Here is a 25,073-nt window from a genome sequence, read left to right on the forward strand (position 1 = left end):
GCAATCAGTTCTTTGGATTGCTTAGCTAAGATTTCAAAGTTTGGTATGCTATTAGTCACTTACTGAGGATCTGTTGTGGCAAGGAATCTCCCAGCCTCGAGGAGTAACCTTGAGAGGCATCTGTACTCAAGGGAAGATCCTGGCGTGCAGCCTGCTGCTGTGCAGGAAAGCTCAAAGGGCTCTTGGGCTGCTCACTATTTATGGGAGTAAGATGACTGACTCGGTCATACTTGCATACTGACCACAGATTTTAGTTTCTTCACTGTGGTTAGGTGGGCTGTTGTGGTGTTATCTGTCTCCCAATCCACTTTGCATCTGGTCACGAAGGCTGCATCATCCATTATGACTGCCACTTATCACCCGAGCAGGGTTATGGGAGATAAAGGGTTGTAGGGGGGAAGACAGGTGGTGGTGGTGTGTGAAGCACACCCTCACAAATGCCAACTGCTGTTACAAGGGAAAAGAAAATAGGAAGCTAAGCCCAAACTGTCTTACTGCTATGGCTACCTTAAAAGTGAGGCAGCCAGGAGTGAAGGGATAAGTCTGTCTTGTGCACTGCACCAGCAGCTTGACTCATTCTGGTAGCATCTGACAACAAATGTGTTCAGTTCTGATCATTGTTTGTGAGCGGAGGGGTTTTATTCAAAGAATAGAGAATGATAAGCAAGGCCCAAAAGGAAGTGGTGCTGAAGAGATTGCTTCTGTTCCAAAGCTTGGTCCATTGGAGGTGCACATCCCAATGCCTAACCCTTCTGATGATGCATAAAGCTTCTACACTTTACAAGGAAATGGAAATTTGATTCTTGAGTAGAAAACATCTATTTGCTATTGTAAACTGTGTTGAAAACAATTGTTCTAAACAAATTTGTTTTGAAAGTGTTTTTTAAGATAGCTGGTTTTCTTCCCATTCAGGTTTTTGAAAGTACTTGACTAACAGAATATGAGGCATGGAAGAGTTTTAAGGTGATCAGCTGCTTCAGGCTAGGCATCGTCATCTTTCACCACGTTGATCTAGGCTTCCAAGACAGACTCTCAGGTAAAAAGTGTTCTGTTTCACAGTTGGTGCCATTTAGTAATAAATAAGCTTTTCATAGGGTTTCTTCCAACAATATAGTTATTTGCAGAGTAGAGGGTTTAAAAAGTGTATGTTTTGGATGAAAAAGCTAATTAGATTTGTTTGTACCTTTAGTCAACTTAGACCACTGTTGGGTTATTACTTCTTTATTTGTGGGGTCTGCTGTTGTGGAGGTGTTTTATTTAACCTGATTTTCTATGGATATCTTCTGAATGCTGTTCCATGAAATTCAGTGGAATTAACTTTTAAAGCTTATGAACTTTAATATGTTCTTCAAATGGAGAGACACACTAAAACTAGTGTTCCCAGGCAGAGAAAGACAGACAGAACTTATCCTTTATTTATGTTTGGTATAAGCAATTGGCTAGTCAGTTAACATAAGGGTAAACCTGGTTTAGTTAAAAATCATTCTGACAATTCTTTAAAAAAACGGTGTTAAGTAATGTGTTTTGAGAATGGTCATGGTTTGTGTGCAATATTCAGTAGACCAGTAGCTGGAAGAGGTGAAATTGCCTTTTGTCTGTTTCATAGCAAAAGGAAATAATAGCCTTGTGATTTTTGCAATTTTTGAGAATACTAAGTTTGACATTTGGGGTTTTTGGTTAAAAGTATGTAAATTTCTGCTTCTATTGATGCAGTGGTTTTTTGGTGGTTGGTTTTTTCCAATGTTAGACAATCCAATGGCAGACCAAAGGATGGACATATCTTCTACAATTAGTGACTTTATGTCACCAGACCCTGCTGACTTGATCTCCAGTTCCCTTAGCACTTCAGGAATGGATTGTAATAGGAAAAGAAAGGGAAGCTCTACCGATTATCAGTAAGTTGGATTTCTCTTGATTTAATGCTGCTAAAAAGAGGTTGTAACATAACAATACAGTGGGGGAGACAATAGAAATACTATAGCAATTTTTAAATAACCTTTTTTGGCAACCTGTCGTAAAGGTTTTAATAAAGGAAAAAGCTACTGTGCACTAAGAGGAAAGTTCATTATTTAATAATAAAGCCTTCATCTTGGTGCAGCTAGAATTGAGGACTGTCAAATGGGGTAAAGCTGAGAAAAGAAGCCTTTGGCTGATGAGGGGGAAAAAATTAATACTGATGAAATGTACATTGTGAAGGTTGATAATATTGACCATTTACATAGGAAATAGAATGTCTGACTAGTGGGAGGGAAGATAATAAATTCATTAAAAAGCAGAAGCAAAACTGGGAATAGTTCCTTTTCTTTACCTATTTTTTGCCTTTTTAGTCACTTCCTATCAGTGTGCTGCCAACCTTTGCCTGATGAAGCTATTTTGGTCTCCCAGTTGAATGAGAGTCTGAGTAGTCTCTGGTTTGTGGCAGTAGGTGTGCTGTTCATTTAACCAACTGATTTAATCTTGTGTTGATCCTCAGTTGTAGGCTATTATTCCTGGCAAAGTAACTTGGTTTCTTCTGAATCAGTAGTGGAGTGTGGTTTTCTTTCAAGAGAGCTGCTTCTCTTTAAGGGAAGCTTGCTAATGAACAGTACTCAGAAGCACTGCCCAAGCCGCAGCTTCTCTCTTGGGCAGGTGTTTGAAATAGAAAGAAATCATACCAACTCTGTTTTAGAATCATGAAGGTCACGGTGAAGTTTGTCAAATTTCCAAAAATGTTACGTCTTCTGCACTCGGTACACCAAGGCCAGCCTACTTAAAATTAAGTCACTGTGCAGACCTCATATGTACTTTAACTTTACAAAGTCTAACTGCAGGGTAACTTGTGAATGGGTCCCATCCATTATTAATACAGCTACGTAGTCCATTTTTATGTAACTTGGCACAAACTTTATCATTGTGGGCCTTTGGACTGTTTGGCAGTTCTTTTTACAGGGAGGGGTAAGAATTTTTAATCCATGCTGAGCATGACAATTAAGAATTAGGTTCCCTGTGCATAGGACTTCTTTTTAGGAGAGCTTATGTGCAAAACATTAACTGCAGTTTAAAGACCACAAACATATGGCATATGTGCCATCTTTAGCTTGCATTTAGTCTTCCTGAAAAGTACGTGACTCCCTCTAGTTGAATTGACTACTACAAAATTCAGTGAACAGCCTCAATCTTACCAACTTCCTCTTCTCTAGAAAGGATTTCTCCATCTTTATCCTTCTGGGTAGGAAGCATTGCTCAAGTCCTCTTTTCCAAAAGACAGCTTGCTCTTGTAAGTTACAATTCTGCCCTTCAGGTTGTGTGTGCATTTTATTAAATATGTGAAAACACTGTTTCCTTGAATCCTAAGTAAAATAAATTTACAACAGCTGTCATCATACCGCAGTTCACGTTGTGTTGCAAAGGAAATGGTGGCTAGTAAATTCCTATTTTAAAATAGAACTTAAGATAGACTTCCTTGATCCCTCCTTCTATATGTATGTATCGGTAAATGTTGTTCAGAAATGCTAGTTGTTCAGCTTTTGCTGCCTGTTAACGATTTATTTGTTACATAAGATGTCTTGAGTGCCCAGTTTTAGATTTAATTTACCAATCAAGTCAGGGAATAAGGAAGGAAGACCCTGACTGTTTTAGTGTGGTTCTTCGTTCACCTCTCAAGTACAAGCAAGCATACTGATCAACTGTGCTTTCAGCTCTCCACACCAGCTTCTTTTCAATTCTTTCTCCTGCCACTCCTCAGGAAAATTCCTGTCCAACCTATTGCTGTCACTTCAGCAAAGGTTCTGTTCTCCACTATGGTGTGTTTTAGTCAAATCCTGGAATCAAAGACTTCATGCACAGGTCTATAAATGCTTAATTTCTTTTCTTGGGAGTAGTGTTTTCAGTGGAAATAATGTATGATAAGGAAAAAAAAAAAACTATCCTGAAGCTTTTGTAACTTACCTTGTACCTTCCTTAAGATTTTGCTGTCTGGGTTTTTCGAAGGCTGAAATCAATTTTGTCATAACAAGCATCCTGAAGCTAAAGGTGGCATGACAAGTGGAAAACTGATGCCTCGTTTCTGTTTAAGTCCTGTTCTAGATCTGCATGCTATTTCTTTGTGAGCATCAGAAGTGTTTTGAGCCATTGACTAAGACAATAACTAAAATATGCAAATTGAGAGATCAAGAAAACCTTTGGTATTACTTAAATTTCTTTTAAAAACTAATCACAAAGATCATTGATTTAAAAGTGCAATGAATAATATGTGAAAGACTACCATGTTTATTTTTAAGAAGGCTAATGTCCAATGTTAAACAGGAATAACTGGTATGTTAACGGCTAATATGAGAAGATTTTTCGTAAGGGTCTTATAAAAGGTGGCCTCTTAACATATTAAAACTCAGTGGTGTTTCAGATCACTTTACAGCCTTGAAGTGATGCCAGCAGTTAGATTGCGTGTAGAAATTCTGTTTAACTTCCTTATGTAGGAAAGTATAAAGTTCAGAATTAGTACCGACTAAAAAATGTTCATCTGTCCTGCCGGGCAGAATCAAAAACTGAGAAATTTGGTATATGCTTTTTTAAAATTGCTGGCCTTAAACAGGATTTCAGAGGACTCTATCTAACCACAAGGGCAACACACGTAAAGCATAGATCTTTCATTTCTGAAGATGAAACAATATCTCAATGACTTGCATAACATAATTTAGGTTAGTTGTTTTACTAGTTTTTCACACTGAGTGTAATGAGCTATGCTACCTTTTCTTAAAGAGCAGAATTATTCTTTCAGAAAGTAGATTAATTTCAGCAAGCTTGTCTCCTTAGACTACATTCACTGCTCTTGTCTTGTTCTCATTGTGCTTTTCATTTCAAATAGAACATAAATTAGCTTGAGAATTTCAACAGAAAATGTAAGATGTTATTCTTATTTCCTATATATGGTGTACTTTATTTTTCTTTTGTTTCAGACTTGATGGCTTTCCTTTTGAGTAAGTATAAATATTTTTAATAAATGGTTTACCTTGAAAAAGATGGTCGGTGTATTTTCCTTGCCTTTAGCTAAAATTTGCAGGTAAAAATTAAACCAGCATAAGCCAGGCTTAAGAGTGTCCATTTAAGCACAGTTGTACAGATACATATAAAATGCCAAAGCATTCTTTTCCTAATTCTCTTGTCTAACAGTGCTATAGTCTTGGGCATTCAACTTTCTTCACCAGATATGGCTATGAAAACTTAATGCTTTCCTCTCATCCTTATTTCTGTACATATGGTTACGATATTAAAATGTAATAAGGGGGATCCTTGTTATTCTTCATGCCTCCTTCCTTACATTTTTTTGCATGTTGAGACAAGAGTAAGCCATGTATTTACACTGAAAATTGTGCTAATTTAAAGTGTGCCTCATTAGTTTCATGCTGTCTGTCATTCTGTCCATGCATTTGGGCATTTCCAATGGTTTGGTGTAGGTTATTGCCATCTCCTATCCCAAAATCAACTACTGTAAGGCAAACTAAAGGCACCTGCACAAAGCAATTCAAGGCAATTTGTGAATTTTATGCTAGACACTTTGATAACTGCCTCTGGCTGAAATTTTAACTATAGTAAATGCGAGTTAGTAGCCCTGTTTCTGATGAAGGCATGAAAAATATCTGCTTTGAAATGTCCTTTCTTTCCATCTAGTTAACTGAAAAACACTCTTATAACAGATTAGATCTCTGAACTGCAGCATGTTTTACTGTTAAACACATCAAATCGTGCCATTTTGTTAGCTCCGGAGGAGACACAACTAATTTAAGAAACTATAATATTACAAAAACCACACCACTTCTTTAGTCCTTCTAGGTTCTTACTTTTATACTCTTGTATATTTAGGATTTAAAGATGACAGGAATACTTTATTCTAATTTTATGGTAGTTTAATAAGCTTTGCTAATCCTGCTTAAATTGTGATAGATTGTTTTATTCTGTTTCTGCAGGGAAGGTATGGATACAGATAAAGATGACCAACATGGAAGGTACTATTGATACAGTGACTAAAACATTAGTTCCACAGTACTGACATAAGATCCTCTGTGTACATATCTATTTTCAGTGTCACTGTGGACAGGTGTCCCAAATTGTTTCTTTGTTGGAACAAAGGCTTAAGATTATTGAAAAAATTAAAACAGACAAAAAACCCCAACATGTTGAGCCCCAGTATTATAATGGTGTTTTCTGAAGGCATGTTAAATAAATATTCAGATTTGAAAAAATTATTTTAACGAGGATCAGTAGATAAGATGCATTAAAAGAATAGTTTTCAGTGTTTTCAACGCTGTAACCTTGTGATACCATTTCCCAACAGATTGGAGTATACAGACCAACAAGGCAGAATAAAAAATGCAAGGTAATACTCTAAACAAATATATTGAAAACAGTGGATCTCTTGCCTTTTGCTGTATGTGAAAAATTTACCTGTGTTTCTTATCCTAAAAATCTTTTTCTGGCTTTGACCTCCTCTTATTTTTCCATATCTTTGTACTGGTCACGTTTTTCATGTATAAACTGTATCTAGTTTTGTGAAAATGCTAACTTGGTAGGTAACTTGGTTTTAGTCACTTCTGTTTAATATTAAATGTTGAAACTGAAGTCTATATATGTTTCTAATAATGTTACATTCTTAATCTATTTTCTCTCAAATTCAATAGTGGGTTGCAAAAGCAGTGACTCCTTAATATGATAAACTATAAAACAACAATAAAATACCTTAGTGGCTATCATCATTTTTCCTGATTTCAGGAGGAGTAGTTCTAGTTTAGAACTATTTTTGAGATATCTCTGAACTAATACTTCAAATGGAAAGCTGTAGGATGAGTAGAAGACTTATATTGCCACAGCAAAAGGTAGCTTTAAATGCTTAGTGCATTCATATAGTATACGGATTACAAATTCTTAACCGAATGTTTTAAGCAAATTTCAGTGTATATAAATATTGTATATCTGACCTTTATGACTCTAGTTATGTTCATATGTACATGGTAGTTATGGTTTTATGTACATAAGAACAAAATGTTGTACAACAGTAGAAATCTGTAGATAATTTTGCACTGTTTAGTGGATTGTTTCAGAACTGGGGATTCAGTGTACTGTATGGCCAACATTATGTGTATTTTCTGGTCAATTAGAGCCATGTGCTGCAGCCTTGCCCATTGCTTATAGCTGTAACTCACCCAAATAATGAACATAAAATGTCTGAAGAATTCTGTATGTGGATGTCCTTTTCACGAGAATAAGAGGGTAACTGGATTATCAGGAGGAGGTTATTTTTGTGGTTTTGTTGTGCTGATTTGGGGATTTTAAAAATATGACTTATTTTCTCATGCTTTTTCTGTTTTTCCTCACCACCATGTTTAGGGAAGCTCATAGTCAAATTGAAAAAAGGCGTAGAGATAAAATGAACAGTTTTATAGATGAACTGGCTTCTTTGGTACCAACGTGCAACGCTATGTCTCGAAAGCTAGATAAACTCACTGTATTGAGAATGGCTGTCCAGCATATGAAAACATTACGTGGTAAGTTGATTGGGGGTGGAGGCAGGGGGGACAGGACAGGACTGGAGGAGGATGGGGGTTTCCTGAAAGCCATGCTTGTCCTCTCCCTTTCTTGCCCTTTCGCCAAAAAGGAGGAATTCCCCCTTTTCTTAGTGCGTGATACGGCACATTCTTTTATAGCTTACCAGTTCATGGTCCAGTATTGTGAGCTGACTGGGAAATTTGTGGGTGAGAAAAGAATGTTCCATCCTCTGATCTAATCACCACCACTAGATTCAACAAAAGCAAGGCAGCTGAGGCAGGTGGGGGAGGGAACAAAGGGCTTAAGTGGCAGTGAATCTTGTGTAGCACTAAGCAGTGCCCTTGAGCAGGCAACCAGCAAAACTTGTTGGATAGAGAGGTTGGACTTTAGGGGCAAGTAATATTCCTACAGGAATTCTGAGGTCTTGTGTTCATACTGTTAGCTCTCCGTGAAAGAACCATGAAAATTCAGTGTTAGTCTTTTAAAGTGGTTCCTGTTATAAGTACCCGAAGGGAACATAGGGGTTTAGAAGATTTGGGGTTGTTGCAAACTCCTTGTGTCCTAAACCTTCATATAAGAGTGAATCAGTGCTTGCGTACAATTGGTGATGAAGGTAGAAGCCTACGCCTTCAAGAAATATGCCCCTGAGAAAAGACAGTGATGCAGCTAACTTCAAGAAAGAGTCACTATTCTAGTTTCTAGGAGACCTGATGTCTTCCAATCATATTTATCCTAGTATTTTTCTGCCACTGTCATTTAATTAGGTTAGCACTTCATAGCGCGTCAGTGGTGACTCCTTTTTGCCTTTATGAAGGGAATAGAATGAGAAGAATTACTATTCAATAAATAGCTGCCTCATTTGTTGCTAATTTTGGGCTTTTGGTTGCAAGATATCATTGTAATGTTGATTTTTGTCTTTGGCATGGAATGAGAGAACTGATTTGTAAGTTCTGAACTGACGATCTGTTTACGTGACCTTGGCATGTTTTACTGTTAGAAGAAATAGTTTGGAGGCTTTTATGCTTTAATGGTTTGTTTTTCATTTCTAATTATGAGAATAGACTGTAAATGAAGTACAGCATTGGGATTAAAAAAATATGTTGAGGAACACTTCTATATCTTAGAAGTTATATAATTTGTGTTCTAGCACAAAAGCTTCATCCTTTTTTGAGTTAATACCAACAGAGATCCTTTTGATAGTAAAACAAAACAAAATGCAACTCTTATTTTAAAGAACACCTGCAATGAATAACACTAAGACGGAGCCAAAGGAAAATTGCTTGTTCAAGTGTGTATTGTTTGTGATATGGGGATTGTTTGTTTTCTTTAGGTGCTACGAACCCATATACAGAAGCAAACTATAAGCCTGCTTTTCTATCAGATGATGAATTAAAACATCTTATTCTCAGGGTATGTTTCAGCTTTTAATTAAGAGTTATTAACAGCTGTGAATATCTCTCCCAAAGCAAAACACCAGTATTTTTCTGCCTTGTATCTCAGCTTAGGTATGTTCTGATTATGGAGGGTAACTTAGAAATCTGCATAAATTCAATGGATTTTAACAATGACTAGTGTCTCTTAAACTAAGCAGAAAGGTTTAAGAGGGAGATCTGAGGGAGCTCTGATATTTTGATGTTAGCCATCGGAATCCTCAGTTACCTCATGGAACAAACCAAAATTACATAAATTGTTTTCTTGCAGACTTTCTGCCATGGGCTTCCTTGACATGATTTTCAGCATACAGTGATATAACAAACACCTTTTTTGAGGTCACTGTGGCATGACTTAGTATGTTTGGCTGCTTGCTGTATACTTCTTTCATAGTGTGAAGCATACATATCACTTGTCAATAGTTAAGCTCTTCAGGGTAGCCTGTGTAGCTTCTGAAGCACTGCAGTATCCAGATGCAGCATATGCAGAATTTAATTTCTGCAGCCTTGTGACTCTAAAGTTACAAAATTAGGGCCTAATCCTGCATGCTTGTATGTGACTGAAAGAGAGCACTATTGAAATGGGAACTACTTGCCTACAGGCACGTAAATAAATATCCAGGTTATGTTTGGTTTCTAAAAGAGGAATTATGAAATAAATACTGTTCAAATAATACCATAATTTGAAGGCATTATTACACATAATCATAATATTATTGGACAAGGCATGGATTCTTTTTTCCCCATACAAGTGAGCTTAAATCTGGGCGTGATGCCCAGAATGCTGCCAGAAATGTTTGCAGATGCGAAAACCCCCTTTATTGTAATTTCGTATCTTGCCTGTTGACTCATATATCTCTAAATGTTAAGGCAGATCTCTTGGTGTAGACATTCTACTGTATACAAAGTGTGTTCAAATGTGATAATGATGCAATGAGGATGTATAGCTTATTAATTTATTCCCCCCCCCCTCCCCTCCTCAATTAGGCAGCAGATGGATTTCTTTTTGTTGTGGGCTGTGACAGAGGGAAGATACTGTTTGTTTCAGAATCTGTCTTCAAGATCCTCAACTACAGTCAGGTATTCTTTTCCATTTTAAATAATTTCCTTTTAAGTTAAGCCTTAAAAGATCTGAAAGCTTTGTTATGATTATACATCTATATGGAGGGATATTTATGTGATTAGTTCTGTCTTGAAAGCTGAGATTTGTTGCAAAGAGCAAGCTTTTCTCTGCCATGTCATTAAAGAAGATTGTTCCTGGTTTCCATTCAAACTAAGGAGGTGAAAAGGAGCTAACTTGACTGATTCCATTCTGATCAGGGGTTTACCCTCAGGCTTGTTCAAGCGTTATCTAATTGGGAGTGTAAGCAAATATTGAAAAGTGAGTCAAAAGTTCTTCCAACAGCTTCACAGGAATTTTCAGACTTAGATTTCTTTCTGTCTGTTCTGGTTTTGCTAGCAGACTTACTGATAGAAAACCAGGAAGCAATTATATCAAAGCCAGTTTTTTAATATATGCTTAACATGAGGCTTAATTTACGTTCTTCATTCTTTGTCATCCGTCCTCCTTACCAAATCTAAAATCTCGATGAGCTTCAAAAGTTTTCCTCAGGCAGCCTTTAGTTAGATATATACTAAGCTACCTACTCATCGTGTAAATATTGAAAGAGAACATCTGCAGTTACGATATTTTCCTTCAAATGTGTAGCATATGAAGTGAGACTGAAGATAAACCAGAATAATTGGTGGACTGAGCATGCTATTTCTGCAAAACTCTTACTGAAAATAATGAAATAAATTACTATGTAATGTGCTTAAGTTCAAAATACACAGCATACCTTCCACTAAATCCTGGATGGCACGTATTTGATGTTCCTTGGTTAGACCTACATGTGAAAGGGTTTTCTTAAAATGGATGCTAAAATTGGGAAAATAAAATGAACAATTATCTTAATTTTTGACTGAATATTCAATCTCTACAGAATGATTTGATTGGTCAAAGTTTATTTGATTACCTTCATCCTAAAGACATCGCCAAAGTGAAGGAGCAGCTCTCTTCTTCTGACACTGCACCACGAGAAAGGCTTATAGATGCAAAAAGTAAGTATTACCACCTTTTTCAAAAGTGTCGTGTAGCTTGAATATTTGCCTAGTATTGAAAGTGTGTTTATGTGGGTACTGTTTGGATTGTGTCTCATGCCAAGGAAGTTTTAGCTTAAAATCAAAAAATTAAAGAAAACAGATACCTGAATATAGAAGCTAGTAGGTTTGGCATGCACTGCAGTATAGAAACATTAGTTTAACTGGCTTCACCTGTGAGGTATCCTCTGTTTCTCCAGGCATCGAAGGCTTAATTTTTCCCATTGAAACATTTGTTCTTATCTGCCATTCTCAATAGTCAGAATACACTCTGTATTATTTTGGTTATCCTTAGCTGTCAGTCAAGAGATGAAATTATTTATTTATTTATTACTGCCACTTCCATCAAAGACCTAACCTTTCTCTTATAACGTTTTTAACCTGGTCCTTGGAATAATTTCCTACTGTGTCTCTTAGCTCTATTCCACTCTGGTGTTTTAAAGTAGTTCTGTATCATTTGTGCTGCTTTTCAGGTGAGTGGGTGTTTAATTCAGTCACAACAGGAGTCTGCATTGCTTAGGTAGAAGATGGTACCTTCCAACTGCAGGTTTCCAGGTCATTGCCTCATGCTTGTCAGGAGCAAAGATCTCTAGGATCTCATCTCAAAGAAGCCACCAGCTCAACTTCAGAAACTGAAGCTGAGAGAGATCGTTCCAGGGCAGTGAGCCTAGAGGCTCCAGCTGGATCAGCTGAAGTTTTTCTGGCTCCTGGTTTTGTCTGGTTGTCAAGCATGTATATCCAGTGCTAGCTCCTTTTTTGTAAGCTTCTGCCAAAGTTAGGGCAAAAAAAAATACTATGAATTACAGTCTTCCCATCTGCTATGATAGACTGGTAGAATTTCAAGAACTCATATTCTTAAGAGTACTAGTATGTATCTATGTATATGTATTTATTTTTATGTTGGCATGAGTGACTCAGGCACAGCTTGTACTCTCACCACTGAACAGCAGTTAGCGTGCGTGTGGTGCAGGGCAGAAAAGGAGGCTCAGCAGGGACCTTACTGCTCTCTACAACTACCTGAGAGGAGGGTGTGGCGAGGTGGGGGTCAGTCTCTTCTCCCAAGTAACCAGCGATAGGATGAGAGGAAATGGCTTCACGTTGTGTCTGGGGAGGTTTAGGTTGGGTGCTAGGAAATATTTGTTCACTGACAGGGTTGTCAGGCATTGGAACAGGCTGCCCAGGGAAGTGGTTGAGTTACCATCCCTGGAGGTGTTTAATAGGTGTGTACATGCGGTGCCTAGGGCCACAGTTAAGTGGTGGACTTGGCAGCGATAGGTTAATGGTTGGACTTGATGATCTTAAGGGTCTTTTCCAATCTAAATGATTCTATGATTCCATGACAATCTGACCTCCTTGAGGTGACCGCAATTTAATTTTAAGGGAGGCACACTTTCAAACATTGGCATCATTGTTTTCCTTAAGTTAAAAGCCTACAGGACCCTAGAAGTTTTTGTACATGTTTATAGCTGGTTGTTTATACATATCACTTCAACCATTTCTGCATGGGGATAGCAAGCTGTGGAAAAGTTGCTATGGAGTTTAAATTTTCCATCAGCTCTTGGAGCGCTGTCCCCTGGAGCTCTAGCTGCATCGCTGGTGTTGCTGATACCTGTGCTTCTGATGCATGCCAGGCATCTTCCTGGAGCTCTTTTTGTACCAGGACTCTGCTGTTGGCTCCCAGAGTTGATGTGTGTTTTGGTACTGTTTCTCCAGTTAATTTCCCAGAAAAGAATCTAAGCATCTCCTGCAAGAATATGGTAACGGTCAGGACTTATTGTTAAGACATGTTCATATGGACTTAATGCTTTGAGGCTAGAGACTTCTTACATGTAACTGGAGATCTTGGGGATTTGCAGTCCCTGTGTAGGTCACCGTACCTTTTTCTCCCTTCCATCAGAACAATGAGAAAATCTGATGTGTAGCAACACTACAGCTGAGGCGGACCTGGAATGTCACTGGGCCTCTTCTCTGCGTGTATATGTGTTCTCAGGGTGGGTGTTGAGATAGAGAAGTCTTCCAGTCTGAAGGGTTGTGGGCCTATTGAGTGACTGTTACTGCTCTGGTTATGGGTAAATAATCTCCGTCTATTTTTAATCAGTTGATTAGTGGTTGAAGAAATCACAACATTTATTGCAAAACTTGTGTGGATTTTTGCAATCTTATGCTAATATTTGCATTTAGAACCCTCTGTCAAGCTTGTGTCAATGTTTTTACGCTAGAAAATGTAATCAGGAATTCGTGTGTTGATATGGTCAGTTGAGTCCTGCACATATTCACTTAAGTGAAAAACTCAGAAGTAAGACTTCCGCTTCTGAAAAAGGATATAAAAGGGCTTCTGTGCAAGTCTCAGCAAAGCTGAAACACCATACAGTTGGGTTGTATGGAATCATTTGTATGGTTACCTTTTTACCTGACGAAGAAAGCTTCCTCATTTCCTCTGTTTGCTACAGCTGGACTCCCAGTTAAAACTGATATAACACCTGGGCCATCACGACTATGTTCCGGAGCAAGACGGTCCTTCTTTTGTAGGATGAAGTGCAACAGACCTTCAGTGAAAGTAGAAGACAAGGATTTTCCTTCAACATGTTCAAAGAAGAAAGGTAACAATTATGCATTTTATAATACCAAATATAATGGCTGTCAGGCTTTTTTTAAACAGTTGCTCATTTGCAGTGGTTGAGTTCTTTTACATTTATTGAACACTGTCCGTGTTTCTTATTAAAATATTGAACTATGTCTAGGTCTATTACCTCTTTATACTTCCTCCTTCCCTTGCCAATAGTAGCTCTTATACACTGTATTAGCATATAAAGCCAAATTTTTCTCTCTGCTTTCTTGAAATTTTTGCAGGCAGTTTGTGTTGGCAGTTCTGGTGTGGTTTTTGCATCTTCTTCAGACACTGATGATATTGCATTCAGTCTTGATCTTCTAGCCAATGTCTCCAGCAAAGGGGAGCTGTTATCCCTTCTATTTATCTGCTCCATGTTTGATAAGTGATATTTGGGTGGATATCCAACATAAATTAGTTCATTCTGAGTTCACCTCTGGGTTTGGTACATTCTGAGTACTGGAAACAGCATTTCTGCACCAGAAGTATTTGGTCATAACATTATTGAAGTTGGTAATATTTTTTTTCCTCTGCAGTTTATTATTCTAGGTGTACTGGTATATATTTAGTCTAAATCTGAAAGTTTCTGCTTTGAGTGTTTTGGATAATACATTTGGTATTGGCAAGTGGAAAGTGTCAACTAGAGAACAGAGGGTGACTTCAGTGTCTTGTCTCTGGATGTGACAGCTGCCTCAAGTACTGCCTGCTAGGTTCAGCTGCAGCTTCAACCTTGGATCGTGCTTTAGTGCTCATCCAGAGGAAGCCAGTTTGTACAGTTAGGCATAAGCCTTTCACTCTGCCTGTCTAAGAAAGTCTCCTTCCTTGTAGTTCTAAGGCCTGGTCAGTGCTGAGGAATAAGAGTTCTCCTTTCAGATACTGACTGACTGTATTACTTGTCATTGTGAGTCTTCATCCTCACCCTTGTGTGCTGCTATCCCCTGTACACCCCAAACAGTGTATATTCTGCCAAACAAATTGTTCCTGTTCTTTGTAGGAGCCTTATGTTAAGTTGAAAAAGGCATCTTATTTATTAATGTACTAATTTCTCCAAACAGTCCTTTAGATTATTTGCATCCGTTGCTGAAGTAATAAAATGTGATGCAATTTCTACATAAAGATTATCAAATCATAAGTATAGACTTCTTGGTCTGAACTGTGTGGTGCTAGAGTGTAAACAATGATTTTACAGAGACGAAGTGTTTATTGAAATAGCTCAGATTAGCTGCATTGAAGCAGGGGTGCTAAAAAACGTGAAGTATCTTAAATTTCCTGGAAAAGAGAGGAGATACAATATTAGCAGGACTGAGACGTCGTTCTCCAAAGCAATATCCATGACCTAACTGCGTGTTTTGTTGGTTTTTCTTTTTTTACAGCAGACCGTAAAAGCTTTTGCACTATTCATAGTACAGGATATTTAAAAAGCTGGCCGCCAACAAAAATGGGACTAGATGAAGATAATGAACCAGATAATGAGGGTTGTAATTTAAGCTGTCTTGTTGCAATTGGACGGCTGCATCCTCATGTAGTACCACAGCCAGTCAACGGTGAGATCAGGGTGAAACCTACAGAATATGTTTCTCGTCATGCAATAGATGGGAAATTTGTTTTTGTAGATCAGAGGTAAGAACACTTGTAATAACTTTCTCAATAAGTGACTGTCCAACACTGCTTTCATGACAACTTTACTTAAAAGTGTAAAAGAACAGTCATTTCTTTTCAGTGGTATTTACACTACTTTTACTAAATCCTGACTGCAAGTTATTTTGTTTTTGAGACCCAGCTCAAAGCCGTTACTGTGTATTTATCCAGTATGACTGATTAATTTAAAGACAAACAACAAAAACTAAAAAAAAAAAACCTCCAAAAACATGGCTTATTAGGCAGAATAATCGGGGATCATTTCTGTCCATTTGTTAAGGGAATGTATATATGTAATCCTCAGAAAAATACTGTCCTATATTTTTTAAACTGGACTTTGTAAGTACTGCCTCTTTGAAAATTACTTCTGCAAACACTACACAGTTAAGTTATTGCACAGGCTGCATTAGGCTTTGATAGCATATGTTTAACTATATACTTGAACACGTTCTGCTGAATTAATACTTCTGTGTGTGATATTTTTTTTTGTATTCATCAGAAAGAAAGCTTTTTATAAGCTTTGCTTCTTGGAAAAGGTTTGAGAACTTATACCAATGTGATATCTTCTTTCAAACATCAATTTTATTTATTGTCTAAAAGGCTAATTCTTTTTCAAAAGAAATTGCTTGACTTTTCTTAAGTAGCAGAGACACGTGACCTGAGTCTTCCCTCAAAATAACTGGCATCCTTGAAAAAGGACGGTCGAAGGATGTTTTACGGAGGGGTTACATTGGGTTGGTTGGAGAGGGCCTGTTTGTTTCCCTTCCTTGTCAAGATGGTTGAGACTGCCTAGATGAGGCTGTTCCAGGTTGCCTGTGGCTTTACTTAAACGTAAGACAGCCCAGGCTCCAAACTCTGCCAGAACCTGCCTGCTGGAATTTGTTTCAGGGATGTTTCTCTGTCAGCTGAGTTTTTTTTAGCGGACTTTGAGAGGAAATAGAGCTGACAGTCTTGAGAGGAAGTGCAGTAAGGAGAACATTTTTTTAATGTTATCTGTCTGGTTGAGGTGGTTGGGTGTTCTGGTTTTGAGGTTTTTGGTGTGGGGTTTTGGGTTTTGTGGTTTTATTTTTGTGGTTTGCTGTTTGCTTTTAACTTGATAGATGGCTTTTTGAAACACTAGTTCTTCTGCAGCAGCGCTTAGAGCTGGTGGTCACTGCAGCTATGAGAGCGTTTGTAGCCTTTCTGTTGCTCAGAAAGGGTACCATTCTGTTCTGCCAAAGTATGGTAGTTTATGAATGAGTTTTATTTTCAAAAGATCAGACATATTCCCCTGATGGATAATTTGGAAGTATTTCTAAAACAATAAGGCTCAGAAAATGTTGACCTGTTGTATTTAAGCATGTATGCTCTCATTTAATTGTTTTCCAGCTGTTGTTTACAGACCTTGGAATGTATATGCTACTTCAGAGAGCTCTTTGAAATGGAATTGTTAAGAAATAAGCCTCATCTGTAGGTTTAAGCTCGGCATCCTATGATCCATGCTTCCAGTGGAGAATATTTAGGCACCTGTCCAAGTTGAAAACTATTAATTTATTTCCACGTTGGGTTTTTTAATATAGACTTGCATGATTCCTTTGTCACTTGCCCAAGGGAATCCAGGAGAGAAACACTTAAACTCTGACCCTAAATTTTTTGTTCTTGTGGGTTGGATGGTCCCTGGAAAAGAACTGCTGTTGATTAGATACTAACTAGCTGGGCTAACACAGTCAAGAGAACTACTTGAGTTCACTTTCAAAACAGCAGGCTGCACTGAGCAGAGTTTTAAAGAGAACCATCCCACTACTTTTTTCAGTACTTTTAATGGCTTTGGATGGTGAATTTAAGAGTAAGGTTAAGCTTATTATATATGCAGATAACATCATATACAGTTTCAGAACTCAAAGTTGCCTTGTGAAGTTGGAGAAGCAAGCTAAGGAAAAACACACGATGAAATTCAAGAAGGGCAAGAACAATTTCCTTCCTTGCTTAATAGAATATGGTCAGATCTTGAAATCATTGTCTTTTGCCCTCTGTGGTAATTTGGTGCATCTTCTTTCCAAAAAGTCTGTTTATCCTGTTATGAAAGTAAATCTAAAAGGCTGGACAAGCTGCTTACTGATGCCCATATTGGATGTTACCCATCTATGTCAGGCTTCCCACCACTGCAGTGCTGTTAAAAGGCTTGGTTTCTTCAGTTCTTGGAAAGATACTGAAATAAGGGTGGCTTGGTTCCTGGGTCTTCCTTTTTAAAGATAGACTCTACGTTTTGCTGCTTTGTGGTTCTCCACAGGCTCTTAGAAGTAACTCATGAAAGCAGTCTTGAAGCTGTCAGCAGGTTAATTTTCCTGCGATAAGCTTCACCAGACAACAGCCAGTTTGAAAAGTTCTCTCGTGAATACTTGTAATGTGTTCTTCCTCCGAGGCTGAGGTCTTAGAGCTCCCTGTCAACCAGGACTTCAGATGTAAGCCACCTGGTTGGTGCTGAATGCTTTTAGTGTGTGTGTAAAATAGAAAAGTGCCCTGCATTTTTTTGTCAGTGGCACTTAATTTTTTTGTGCTTCCAAGCTTTTCCTGCTGTTCTTGTTCATAGTTATTTATATGTACTAATTACTATATTTTATAATACTTCATCTGGTGGTTTTTTTGAGATTACAGATGAGGTGATGGATCTGCCTCAGTTTGTTCCTTATTACCTGTGCTGGTTTTGGTTGGGAAAGAGTTAATCTTCATGGGAGCTAGTGTGGGGCTGTGTTTTGGATGTGTGCTGAAAACTGTTTATAATATGGCCATTTGCTCAGCCCCCCTGGTGGGATGGGGGACAGGATCTGAAGGGTATAAGCAATAAATCTCTAGCGTTGAGATAAAGACAGTTTAACAGGTAAAGCAAAAGCTGCGCATGCACAAGCAAAGCAAAACAAGGAATTCATTCACTCCTATCCATGGGTAGGCAGGTGTTCAGCCGTCTCCAGGAAAGCAGGGCTCCATCACGTGTAACCATTACTTGGGAAGACAAACACCATAACTCTGAATGTCCCCCACTTCCTCCCTCTTCCCCCTAGTTTATATGCTGAGCATGACACCATACGGTGTGGGACATCCCTGGGGTCAGTTGGGGCCAGCTGTCCTGGCTGTGCCCCCTCCCAGCATCTTGTGCACCCCCAGCCCGCTCGCTGGTGGGGTGAGGGGCAGGAAAGGCCTTGACTCTGTGTCAGCCCTGCTCAGCAGTAACTGAAACACCCCTGGGTTATCAGCACTGTTTTCAGCACAAATCTAAAACACAGCCCCATACTAGCTACTGTGAAGAATATTAACTCTATCCCAGCCCAAAACAGCACATGCCTTATCCTAATAAGTTGTTACAGCTTCTAAATCATTAAGAATTCAAGAAAAAATTCATGTTGTCTTAACATACAGAACCCTAGGGTGTTTAGCATACTGGCCCACTGTAGCTTCTTCCTTGTCAAGAATGACCCCTTCACCTTGCACTAGGCTGTTGCATAGCTCATTGTCACTTACCTGCAGTGTTGCTCTGCCTTTTCCTCTTGAACTTAGTTTAAAGCTTGGATTATCAAGTTGATGCACAGAGTCTTTTTTCCTAGTTCCTTGAGATGTCCTCCATCCTTGTTAACAGCTCCTTGACCTGAGAGTCAGATCAAGAATCCGTGTCTCTCCCATGTTGCAGACTGCAGGGGTATTTCATTTTGAAGTTTTCTGGTGAGGAAGATGAGTTGACTTTGGCTGGTTCTGATGAAACAAAAAGTTGGTTTATTTGCTGTATGCTCCTATCTGACTTAACACAGAGACACATAGTAGGTCTCTTAGTGCTTATCCAGGAAAATTCTGTTAACCTTTCTTTTTTGTGGGTGCAGGATTTGGCGGGGCATTTTTTTTGTCCCACTCTTAAGGTGTGTGATTTGCAGGGAAAAAATGCTCCTGAAACTCTTGTTATGCTACAACTTGGCCTCTGTGCTGTAGCAGCACTGTGAGTACACAAAGGAACACAGCAGTTCTTTAAACCTTCGATTATTTTTCAATAGTGTCTTATGCAGAAAGCTTTGTATTGTCTTGTGGCTGCTACAAGGCAGCTTAATTCCAGTTTAAATTCTCAAAGTTACAATCTATCTCTAAAGCTATTTAGGAAGTCTTACATCCCCTCCAGTGGTGATAGGTCAAATGTAATACCTGAGGGCTGTTGGTGTTATGTATTTTTTTAATTACCCAATAATTAAACAGATAATTCTTAACGAATTTTTTTACCTTCTAAGCTGAAAATACCTTTCCACATTCCTTGAGCCTTACCTGACTTCAGTGTGAGTTGTAGCAGTCTGTCACTAATACTTACAACTTGAAATTAATTTTTCCTCTTATTTTTTTTTCCTTTACCTCAATTCCCCAAGGGCAACAGCCATTCTGGCATACTTACCCCAGGAACTTCTAGGTACTTCATGTTACGAATATTTTCATCAAGATGATATAGGACATCTTGCAGAATGTCATAGACAAGGTACAATTGCTAATAATTCAGTTAAAAGTTTTAAAATCACGAACTGTGTATTAAAAAAAAAAAACAAACTTGAGAAGATTTGGGTATGTCTCTGTTTGCAAATGCTTTAGTTAAGAACACTATGCTGCATGTGCCAAACATGATTATCTTAAATTTCCATGGATATTTAGTGAATATTTGAGATTCAGGTTGGGTGAGGGGGGATGACTGCAGAAATAGCAGTCTGTTTCTTCAGGGCTAAAGGGAGGAATTAACTGAGTTTTCCCTGATAAGGGCTCTGCTTATGTAGTCATGGTGCGTATTTAACAAAAGGTTACTTGCTTTCTGTCTTCAGTTTTGCAGACAAGAGAAAAAATTACAACTAACTGCTACAAGTTTAAAATAAAAGATGGCTCTTTTATTACATTGCGGAGTCGCTGGTTCAGTTTCATGAACCCTTGGACCAAAGAAGTAGAATACATTGTCTCAACAAATACAGTTGTTTCGTAAGTATTTTTCCCTTAGCAGATGCATTTAAATGCTGGTTGCTTTGCCCTGTTTTCAGATGAGATTTGACCTAAGTATGTGCACATCATTTGTATGGCAATATGCGTCGTCTTCAGCTAACGCCCAGAACTGCGTACCTGGGGAGAAGGGAATTAGTTTAATAATTACAGTAGTTTAATGTCTGTTTATTAAAGCCTGCAGAAATATAAATATTTCTTTCTTTGGGAAGACCTGGAGCCTTTGTAGGGACTTACAGGAGATGTATTTCTTTGCTTATGTAGGAACTTCCTCCCTCCTTGTCTTTTTCCTTGAGGGTTCTGTACAGGTGTGGTGACTTCACACCTGCTGTAGAAGGATTCTCTCATAAGAGAAGCTGTTTGGTAAGGTCTTGCACCTGGGAAAATGTAATCCAGGAGTGCAGCACAGACTGGGATCCACCTGGCTGGAGAGCCACTCTGTGGAAAGGGACCTGCAGGTCCTGGTTACAGAAGCTCAACATGGGCGAACAGTGTGCTGCTGCGGCCAAGAAGGCCAACAGGATGCTGGGTTGCATCAAAACGGGCATCACCAGCAGAGAGAAAGAAGTCATTATCTCACTCTACTCAGCACTTGTCAGGCCACACCTGGAGTACTGTGTACAGTTCTGGTCCCCGCTATACAAAAAGGATGTGGACAGGCTGGAAGGGGTCCAGAGAAGGGCCACCAAGATGATCAAAGGACTGGGAAGCTGCCATATGAGGATAGTCTGGGAGAACTGGGTTTGTTCAGCCTTGAGAAAAGGAGGCTTAGAGGGGATCTCATCACCATGTACCAGTACTTAAGGGGTAGTACTTAATGGATGATGGAGACTCCCTTTTTACACGGAGTCCCATGGAGAGGACAAGGGGGAATGGACACAAGTTGCTCTTGGGGAGATTGCGATTGGACAAAAGAGGGAAATTTTTCACAGTGAGGACAGTCACCATTGGAATGATCTCCCCAGGGAAGTGGTTGACTCGGCCACATTGGACACCTTTAGGAGTCGGCTGGACAGGGTGCTGGGCCATCTTGTCTAGGCTGTGCTCTTCCTAGAAAGGTTGGACTAGATGATCCCTGAGGTCCCTTCCAACCTGTGATTCTGTGATTCTGCATTGCACACTCTGAATTGTAACATGGTGTTTTATTTCTGTTGTTTATCTAGCCTTGGTGTCAGTCACAGTGTGTTTTTCACAGAGGTGACTCAAACTACTTAAACCCTGAAGGACTCAATTCTGACACAATGGCAGAGTGACTGTTTCACAGGGTTTTCTATCACTGATTCTTCTAATTCTTGAAATCCACAGCACCAACATACTTGATAGTGGAGACACAGCCTTTCCACAGCTTGCAGCTTCTCCACACAGCATGGACAGTGTGCTTCAGGCTGGAGAAGGTAACTACTGGACTGTGAGGAGATTATTGGCAATCATGCCTTGTTAGCAGCTAATCTTGCATGGACAAATTTGCTGCATTCTTGCATTGAGAATTTGTTAATATCCTAAAGAAAAAGAAGTTTTAGGCCAAAAAAGTAGTAACGCAGTTCTTGCTCTGTTGAACACAAATACCAACTTTGGATATAAACTGGTCAGAGAGAAGTGAATGAACCAGTTAAAAGAAACATGTACAAACAGTGTTGGCGGAGTGATATAGAAGGGGAAGGTTTGCCTTCATGCATGGCGCTATTTGTACGTCGTCCCAGAGTGAATTAATGTTCTGTGGTCAGTGCAGATGACTACTCGGGGTGAATGGATCATAAATATAGCTTGGCCATTTGGCTTATTGCCCCTCACCTACTGTTGATTTGACTGACTCCTTGTCAAGACATGAAGACTGACCTCTAGTAATCACCCTGGGCTTGTTATGGATGCTGCAGATCACTGAACCATCTTTTGTAACGGGTGGCATGCAGTGTAATGCGGGGCAGAGCTTGATTTAATAATGAAGTGTTACTGGAGCAGGGTGGAAGTGACAGACTAGAAGTATGCAGTGACAGCCCATGGATGAAAGATGGGGAAAGAAAGATGGTGACAGTACTGAAATGCTTTCCAAAGAGTTGGGAACCATTGCCTTTAGAGGCCCTATTTACTAGATGCCTCTTCTAGCAGCTATGCATTTACAGCTGTAGAGCAAGGATATTGTGCACGTCTGGGATTACTTTGTAAGTTGTAGACAATATGCTTAGGAGAACAGTGCAAGGCTTCAGCAACACTGGGTTTTCCAGTTACCTCTGCTCTGAAAAATGAGGTTCAGGATGGGAAAATATGGAGGAGGAAGGGTGGCAAAACATGGGACAACTGACAGTGGTAGGAAGAGAAGCTGCCATGTAGGCATGATAGCTAGTAACTGGAGGCAGAGTAACAGCAGTAACATGGTGTCTGGGCCTTCCGAGAATGGAAAAGAATATAGAACAAACTGTTCTGTAATAGGATAAGCTTATTCTTAACATAACCTTTGAAAAGAAAACAGGTTTATAATACCGTCATACTGATGGTTCTTGTCCCCAGAAAAGAAAGTTAATTTAGTGAAGCTTAATTTCAAGGGGTTCTGGCTCTGCTAAGGATTTGATGACCTTTAGGAGAACCTGCTCACCTGTTGATGGGTCTGAGCTGTAGAAGCTGAGGGTTGCTATTGTTAAATTTGAATTTCTAAAAGACAGTAGTTATCCATTATGCATAAAGCAAAGCTGAGGGCTTTCTTGCCCTTTCAGTAGGTAATCCTTTGCTTTGCTATGCCTTGGAGTATATCGGTCTCCTTCCTGACTCCTCTTGAGTGCTGTGCAAGTGTCAAATCACATTAAAGAAACAGGAAGCTTCCAACTGTTCAGATGTCTCCATTTCTTCCATTCTTAGATACTTGCGGTTACCTACAGGGGGCTGTTTGTGTTCATTAGGTAACTTGGCCTTATCCTGTAACGAAGGGAATATGTGCTGGCAAGTTCTTCACACAAAGCAAAACAAACACGTTTGGAGATAAGCCTATTCACGCACGGAATCAAGCAGGTCTGACAGGCTCTTCTTTACCAGCTCTGGATGAGAAGTACTACCACATGCTTGAAACAGCCAGATCCTGATAAGAGTCAGGGTATGTTGTGTACCTGGTGGTGCACAGGATGGCTAAGAGATGTAGCATAGCTCAGTGCAAGTCAGCTTTCCATACATCTGAAGGAATTTACTAATTGGTGGCATTGGAAATAAACACAGTTCAGAAGGTCCTGCAGCTTGTCAAAACATGCCTAACTACAAATGCTTTTTGGAAAAGGTTTGCAAGCTTTCATCTGACCTTAAGATACCTACTCATTCCAGGTGGCCCAAAAAGGACCCATCCTACGGTGCCTGGAATTCCAGGTGGAACAAGAGCTGGGGCAGGTAAAATAGGGAGGATGATTGCGGAAGAAATCATGGAGATTCACAGGTGAGAGAAAATGGTATGAAGTTAAAGGAAAATTCTTATTGTTCTTTAAGAGGAAATAAGGGAAGTCTTTCTTCAAGCTGGATATGGAATGATACAACTGCATTTTATAAGTAGACAGTACAGATACCTATTCAGAACACCTGAGGTAGTCAAAGCCCATCATGAAGGAATGAAAAAATTCCAGCCTTCCAGCTTTCTACTCTAAAAGACTAATATTGGAACTTTTTTTAGTAATGGTGATGATTATCTGTTTACCAGAAACAATAGTTAAAAAGAACAGCTAACTAGAAACCTGTTCCTTTCCAGAGTGTTCTTTTTGCAATGACTTAAGGGTGTAAGTGGCTCAACCTCCAAATGCCAAAGCTATTGACTACGTGCCAAAAAAGCAGTGTTTTTTTTCTCACGTGATCCACTTTGCTCAGATGCTTTTAGAGTTGTTAGATATGTAAGTTCAGCTCGTGCTGTTCTCCCACAGCTCTTTGAGCAAGGACACAATGATTAAGCTAGCTCTGCCTTCCCAGGGCAGTCTGTCTACAAGTCAAGATGTAGGTCACTGCTTTAAACAAGAAGTCTTGCAGCACCCTTCAGGAAGGGGCTGCAGGGATATGTGTTCTGGAATGTCAGAACAGCCATCTCCTGTCTCTCACCTGTGTGAGCAGCTGCTTCCAGTGGGGATCACTTAATTGTACTGGCTGCCCATTGCAGTTCTTCATGGATTTCCCCTTCCCATGAAAGTGGCCTCATCCAGCAGATGTTCCGTGGCAGTAACTTAAGCATACTGAGCTGCAATTCAGGAAAACATTTAGTCTCCGCCTTTCAGCAGAAACAAAACTACGGGACATGGACTGTTTACATCACTGCTTAAGGGAACAGCAGACATCTCGCAAAGCTTCTTTCCTGTCTGTAAGAACAGGAAGAAGGAAGAAAGGAAAAAAAAAAGCCATGCCAAGGCTGAACCAATACTTTAACACTTACCTATCCCTTTTAGTAGCTGTAGAACACTTAATTAGCCACAGTGAGTGTAGTAGTATAGCTTACCACCCATGTTTTCACTTCATTTCAAGACCCTGGGTTAGTTCCAGTCCTTTTTCAGCAGCTGTTACTATTTTCCAAAGCTGCCTTCTGTTCAGCTTTCCCAGGGGAACTCTGCCAAGGATAAGATTCCCATTTCCATTGCTTTTTCTCTGTAATTACCCCCTTCCCTTTAGTCTAGAGATTTGTTGGTTCTACAGGTAATACATTATTAATGAATAAACAGATTATATTTAATCAAGCTACAGAAAATTGAAGTGAAAAGCACTGCTTCAGAACATGTTAAATACTATATCAAATGTTCAATGTA

At 39.2% G+C, this 25,073-nt stretch overlaps 1 protein-coding gene across 6 annotated transcripts in view; it reads left to right on the forward strand.

The window, feature by feature from the left end:
- The window catches only part of BMAL1 (basic helix-loop-helix ARNT like 1), a 54,669-nt gene that overhangs the window by 26,113 nt on the left and 3,483 nt on the right, over positions 1 to 25,073 (forward strand). For 3 of the 6 annotated variants that reach the window (XM_064452748.1, XM_064452749.1, XM_064452750.1), the window contains exons 2-16: positions 913 to 1,036; positions 1,748 to 1,895; positions 4,935 to 4,955; positions 5,943 to 5,981; positions 6,311 to 6,352; positions 7,360 to 7,517; positions 8,849 to 8,928; positions 9,936 to 10,028; positions 10,931 to 11,048; positions 13,538 to 13,687; positions 15,069 to 15,315; positions 19,710 to 19,816; positions 20,151 to 20,301; positions 21,625 to 21,713; positions 23,623 to 23,731. In XM_064452748.1, coding sequence (XP_064308818.1) covers positions 1,756 to 1,895; positions 4,935 to 4,955; positions 5,943 to 5,981; positions 6,311 to 6,352; positions 7,360 to 7,517; positions 8,849 to 8,928; positions 9,936 to 10,028; positions 10,931 to 11,048; positions 13,538 to 13,687; positions 15,069 to 15,315; positions 19,710 to 19,816; positions 20,151 to 20,301; positions 21,625 to 21,713; positions 23,623 to 23,731 — 1,544 coding nt within the window. In that variant the 5' untranslated portion in view covers positions 913 to 1,036; positions 1,748 to 1,755. The remainder of the gene's footprint in view (positions 1 to 912; positions 1,037 to 1,747; positions 1,896 to 4,934; positions 4,956 to 5,942; positions 5,982 to 6,310; positions 6,353 to 7,359; positions 7,518 to 8,848; positions 8,929 to 9,935; positions 10,029 to 10,930; positions 11,049 to 13,537; positions 13,688 to 15,068; positions 15,316 to 19,709; positions 19,817 to 20,150; positions 20,302 to 21,624; positions 21,714 to 23,622; positions 23,732 to 25,073) is intronic. The other 3 variants (XM_064452751.1, XM_064452753.1, XM_064452752.1) reach the window with 3 other exon arrangements.

The sequence above is a fragment of the Phalacrocorax carbo genome, chromosome 5 (genome assembly GCF_963921805.1).
Source record: "Phalacrocorax carbo chromosome 5, bPhaCar2.1, whole genome shotgun sequence".
Lineage (NCBI taxonomy): Eukaryota > Metazoa > Chordata > Aves > Suliformes > Phalacrocoracidae > Phalacrocorax > Phalacrocorax carbo.